Source organism: Dipodomys merriami, unplaced genomic scaffold (assembly GCF_024711535.1).
Source record: "Dipodomys merriami isolate MVZ:Mamm:240054 unplaced genomic scaffold, mDipMer1.0.p SCAF_201, whole genome shotgun sequence".
NCBI classification, from domain to species: Eukaryota; Metazoa; Chordata; class Mammalia; order Rodentia; family Heteromyidae; genus Dipodomys; species Dipodomys merriami.
This window is the reverse complement of record NW_027203394.1, coordinates 1886771-1892645: the sequence shown is the minus strand read 5'-3', so window position 1 is coordinate 1892645 and position 5875 is coordinate 1886771. Positions and strand designations below refer to the sequence as shown.

General features: G+C 49.3%; 1 protein-coding gene across 4 annotated transcripts; it reads right to left on the bottom strand.

Moving 5' to 3' along the window:
- Positions 1 to 521: 521 nt before the first annotated feature.
- On the bottom strand, positions 522 to 5567 carry Fam170a (family with sequence similarity 170 member A). 4 transcript variants are annotated; one of them, XR_011373817.1, is made up of 5 exons: positions 5182 to 5567; positions 2880 to 3017; positions 1442 to 2213; positions 1094 to 1152; positions 522 to 590 (listed from the first exon to the last, which is right to left on the bottom strand). XR_011373817.1 is itself a non-coding variant. In XM_070031482.1 (4 exons), exons 1-4 carry the CDS (start codon positions 5249 to 5251, stop codon positions 1146 to 1148), a joined length of 987 nt encoding a protein of 328 aa, XP_069887583.1. In that variant the 5' UTR covers positions 5252 to 5567; the 3' UTR covers positions 996 to 1145. The 4 variants fall into 4 exon arrangements, 1 of the variants encoding a protein (XP_069887583.1); XR_011373818.1 differs by lacking the exon at positions 5182 to 5567 and adding an exon at positions 4543 to 4710 and having other exon boundaries at positions 2947 to 3017; XR_011373819.1 differs by lacking the exon at positions 5182 to 5567 and adding an exon at positions 4543 to 4624.
- Positions 5568 to 5875: the final 308 nt, after the last annotated feature.

Here is a 5875-nt window from a genome sequence, read left to right as displayed (position 1 = left end):
TTTCCCCAGGCTCAGCTTGGGGTCTTCTGTCCTCTGCAAATGCTTTTGAGGAAGTCCCACCATCTCAGAGATACACCACTCCTTAGTTAACACCAAGATGAGAAATTTCCTTTCTGGCTTGCTGTTTCCTGTGAAGCTGCACCTCACAGCCCTCTCTGGTCCATCGGGGGGTGGGGTGGTGGTGGGGGGTAAATGCAGACTGCAGTAAACCTCTCAAAGTTCTTCTTCCAGTAAACCCTACCCAGGGCTTTCAGCCATGGTCCACAGTGCCTGCCACTGCCCCTTGGCCTCTTTTGTGCTCAGCGTGGTTTGTTGTAGTCTCCTATGAAATGTAGTCATGCACTAGAAGCCTAATAACCCTTGGAGCTTGAATATTGAGGGCTTCCTATGGAATGTGCGGGTAGAGTCCTATCGAGCTGATGGGAGACCTCATCTGCAAACTACTAGAGGGCCAAGTGGATGGGCTGATTGGTTCATTAAATAATATCTTCAGGCAAAGTGTGGAAAAGAAGTTTTATTGGATATAACATTTGCATCCTCCTGGGTGCTATTGGTTTCTGCCTACGTCTGTCTTCATGGTTCTCTTCTCCCTGGAAGTGAGGAAACAAGTAAGGCACAAGAGGAAGAGACCGGAAGCGACAGAAGCTCAGCTGCTCAGCTACCTCTTTCTTTTCATCTTAAAGCTGGGGTCATGCTTTCACAGTGAGTTCACTTTCAGACTCACTACAGCAAAATGAATGCCCTACAAGTTTCCTAGACTTCTTGAGACCTCACTTCCACACTTCCCTTTCCCCCACCGTGTTCACGGACCAGTGAGATCCCAGTTTAGACTGAAGACTCAGACACAGACCTCTGATTTGCTGGGCCTTGTTCTCTACAGGCCAGTCTGGCCTTGAGTTAGGTTGAACATCTTTTTCCTCTCTCTCCAGTATTTCTTCTTAAAGTTGAGCTACTGAGAAAGTTCCCCCTTCTCATTTTAGTAAAGAAGCCCCAGGTGTAACACAAGTTGGTTCAGCAGCAGAACCACCGGGTAAGCCAGCCCTGCAGCCCTTCCCTTCCATTCCTGTGATGTAGCTCAGCAGACAGGCCTTACCTCTCCCAAGAGAAGGGCTCCCCAACTTCCGGGATCGTCTGGCCCATAAATCTCACTTGCTATGTGAAAGGGAGTAAAAGGCACTTCTTAGTTACAAAGAAGGGAGTTCTGCTGCTCCTAACAAATTGTCTAAACTCCCTACGAGAACTGGAAAACTCCAGACAAACCTGGACATAGTCATGTAAGGTGACTGAGCAGAAGCAGAGGACCCAATTAATTCCAGATTCTCTTGTTCCCCACACTAGGGAATTTCCTGTTTCCTCCTCATGGAGGCCCCAGTCTAGATTAGAGGAAGGGTACTGGCTAGGAAAAGGCGCTGTCCCCTCAATATGCCCAGCCCCTGCTCACTTCCTGTCCTTTGGAGAGTGAAACACACATCCTGGGCATTGGCTCCATGCTCTCTTCAGTCCAAGGTCTTCCTCTGTGGGCTGCTGCTCCTCATTCTCCTCTTCTGGTCTCTCCTCCTCCTCCTCCCCCTCCTCCTCCTCCTCCTCCTCCTCTTCCTCTTGGGTGCTCTCTGATTCCACATTTTCTGTCAGGTGAGCCATGGTGAGGTGGAAGACGTGGCAGCTGAAGCCCTCCCCGATTCCATATTGCACATGTTCTCGAAGGATCTCCATGGTGGCAAAAACCCGACAGCAGGCCATGCACCTAAAGCCGTTCTCTGTTGTCACCAGCCAGTCAGGCGTCTTGGCCCGGGGCCTCTCCTCCACTGCGGGTGACCCTGGCGTGCTGTCTGACTCTGCTTTCTCCTCGTGCTCTTTCTCCTCCCCGCCAGGCTCACTGTCAGACAGGAGGTTCCTGGTTGACACGTCGGAGGGTGGCGTGCCCACCCGCACGCTCCCCACGAGCGCTGCTTCTTCCATCCGCGGCTGCTTTTCTAGGATCTCGGAGGTTTCTTCCCTCTCCCAGGAGACAGCCACACCTTTTATCATTTGTACCTGCATGTAGTATATTTTCATGCCCTTTTTGTCTGTGTTTAAAGGCAGGGAAGACACACAGGTCTGATAGGATGAATGGGATGAGGAGACCTGCTGTGAAGGGGCAGGAGTCTCTCCTGGCTCCTGAGCCTGGGCTGCAGGTGATCTGACCTGGGGACTTCCTTGTACTCTCTGGCATCCTAGAGGGAGAAATTAGACGCATCAGAAGATGCCCAGGGCCCCCGGCAGCTAAAGGGTGTGGCATAAATGTGTGAGGAGCTTGATGTTTGTCAACTGTGTGGTGGTGACATTGTGTTTGTAGGGCTGTTGATACATGGGAGTGTGGCCTGTGGTTTTCAGGGCTGTGAACTTCATGGAGCAGGGGTAGGATCGTGTGGCCCATTGGCATGTTGTTTGTGGAAAGTAGGGGCAGAATAGCATAGCATCACACATTTGAGTGGTGTTGTATGTGCCAAGACTAGATACACCTGTGTGGAATATCATCGCATGTTAGCTGTACAGCTAAAGACCCGGTGTGACACAGTCCTTTTGTCCTTTTCTGGTAGTCAAACATGGGCAGAGTATAGTCCCTGCAGAGGTGCTTACTCTACCACTTGGCCTGATGCTCCAGTCCAGATCCCCCTGGTCACTTTCCCCCAGCTCCCACAGGATCACACCAGGGCTCCTGGTCCCCCACACCAAGCTCCCATCCATGTGCCTCACAGCTCTGAGCCCCTCTGGACCCCTCCACAGAGCTGTCCTGGGCCTCCTCTCACCTTGTGCCTGAATAAGCTACGTGCCTCTAGCCCTACACAGGAGCCACACGCCCAAAGTGTCTCACCCCGAGAGCCTTGCACCCTTACTACCATGGCCGAGCTTGCATGGAGGAGAAACACAGGAGAAGTATTCAGAGGCAGAGGAGACCTCCCCTACCCCTGGGCTCCAGACTGTGGCCATTGCAGTGGGTCCAGGCTGAGGGCCATCCTCTTGTATCTTTGAAATTCCTGGAAAAAAGACAAAGGGCACTTGAGATACAGTGGAGTGGGCATGCTTGTACATTGTTCACTTAGCCAGCAGTGTTACTGAGCACCTGACATGCATGCCCTGTATGGAGACTACAGAGAGCCTTGGCATCTGGCTCCTGGTGGACGCGCCGGTATTTCATCATAGTCAAAGGCCATTTTATTAGTGTCTTTGTTAGGAATGTAGGCCTGTGAGATGACTGAGTATGGACGGCTCACGTAGAAACCTTTGATAAGCATGGCGTCAGTGCAGGGAACAGAATGGAAGTGCTTGTCTGGGTCTGTGGAGAATTGTGTATTCACAGCTCAGGATTGACAAGTAGAAAACAGTTATTAAATCCGCATAGTAAACGGCTACTACGTATCAGGCAGTATTCCCCACTCTGTGTTCTGGGATATTAGACCAGATAAAGCGCATCTTCTAACTGGACCTTCTAGTTTAATCTCAAAAGGCAGGCACTAAGCAGAAGCATAAGTATATGACAGGTCAACTCATAGTTACCAGATTTAACAAAAATACCTGACTCCTATTTCAATTTGAATTTCAGATAAATTACAAATGATTTTAGAGCCAGTAGATCCCATTCAATATTCAGGACAAATTTGTCTTAAAAGAATCATTTGTGGGAAGTGGCACTGTGGCTCAAGTGGTAGAGCCGCTCGCCTTGAGCTGAAGAGCTGAGGGACAGCGCCCAGGCCCAGAGTTCAGGCGCCACAACCAATAACAACAACAAAAAGAATCATTTGTGGTTTATCTGAAATTCAAGTTTAATAGGAATATATAATACATATTATATATCATATATATGACATATATAATGGTGGAACTAGGTTTGAACTTGTGGCTTTGTGCTTCTGCGTGCTAAGCAGGCACTGTCCAACTTAATACATGACCCAGCACTTTTTACTTTAATTACTTTTTCCGATAGTGCCTTGTGTCATCCCCCACCCCTACCCCCAGCCAGCCTAGGACCATGATCCACCTCCCCATGCCACCCATGTAGCTGGGATTACCGGTACACTCTAGCATGCTCAACTTTTTTGTTAAGATAGGATCTCACTAACCCTTTACCCAGGCTGGCCTTGTACCATGATTCTTCTGATTATCTTCTGAGTATCTGAGGTTACAGTCATTAGCCACCAAGACCAGCCTGGACATTATGTATTTTCTTTAAGGAGGTGGAAATGAATCTTTGCCTCATTGTATGTTATACAGAATGGCCCTGGTGTTGCTGTATATTGTGTTATAGATGTGGCATATTAGAACATTTGACTCGTTATAGAGGTATGTAGAGACAGAAAAGAGTTGAGAGTACACACACGCGCGCGCACACACACACACGCACACGCACGCACACGCACGCACCCCCTCCAGAGTTTAGTGAAAGGAGAACTGTCCCAGCCATGGGCTGTGTGTCCATGCCCCTGGAAGTTTGCCCAGTCTATCCTGGGCACTATACGAACTGCTGGGCTCTGATTTGACCAGACGCCTCCAGCTGGCTCTCACCTTTTTTGTTTACATCTAATATACGCCGTTAACATGCAACCTGACTCGCTCAGGTTCCTGTGAAGTCTGGCCCCGTCTGTTGGATCGTGTTCTCTGGGAGGTTCGCACACACACTTTTCAGTTCCTCAGGGAACACCAAACCTGTGCAGTCACAAACTCTGATGGGCGGTTAGGTGATTGTTTCTGCTGAGGGCGTACAGTCTCTGTGATCTCAGCGTGACTCCGCCCCTCTCACCAAGGCCCTCACTCACGCACTCATCAGCCTACTCTTTCCCACTTCCCTGAAAGGACAGGGCAACTCAAATTTCTTGTTCACAGTGCTCGTTCAGTTGACCCTAAGCAAACAGCAAACAAAGAGAGTGAAAGAGGCAACTTGGAAAAGCTGCATCTCCACGCTGGGTGGCTGAGCCCCTGGTCTTTGTTGCAGTTGAGTCTCAGGGGCCAGCCTCTAGAAGAAGCTGCAGCCCAGGAAGTCTGCTTCCTGTCTTGTAGGGATTTGTATGTTTTGTGCTATCTCATACCCTAGAGATCAGCAGTGTCCACGGATGCCAGGCCCCTCCTGACTTACACATGCCACTCTGCTCAGCCTGCCTCCTAGAGAAGGCTGGGCTGTCCAGCACCCCTGTTCCCAGCACATACCTCCTCCCGACTCTTCATCCTCCTGGGACTCTTCATTCTCCAGGTGTTTTCTCTTTTGTCTTCGTTTCATAGTATAGCTAGAAAAGTCCCTTCGGGGATGGTTAGAATGGTGTCTACCTCCCCTTCTTCCTACAGACTGGCCCTTATTGACTCAGGAAATCCGTTGAAATGATTCAATACAAATAAATATAGCCAAGTCTCTGGAGGGCTGAGGAACTCAGACCACTCTGTGAACCAGCCACCTGCCCAGAGCTCAATACCGTGCAGGGCTGTTAAGGTTCAAAGGTCACCAGGCCCCTAGCAGGATTCTCTGACCTCAGTGATGACATCAGAGAATTCTGAGAGCCTTGGTCCACCTTGGCCCCTGCAACTACAGAAACCCCACTTTCAAGAACAATCCTCTCACCCAATGGAACCTCTCTAATGAATTCAACTCTCTCGTCTTTCAAATGTGGCAGAATAGCTTTAGATGTTAACATGTTTCTGTTTAACTTTTTCTTTTCGCCTTTTACTTCACCCTTTCCTTTCTGCCCTCAAGCAGGAAGCAAGGTTTGTGTTCATTGCTGAGAGCAAAGGTAGGCAGAATTGAAGCACCAATAACTTGCTAGAACCCCAAACTTCGGGAGAAGAATACTGTGGCAGAAATACAATAAAAACAGGATCTTTTGAGATTATGTATTGACTCTCTTCTTAC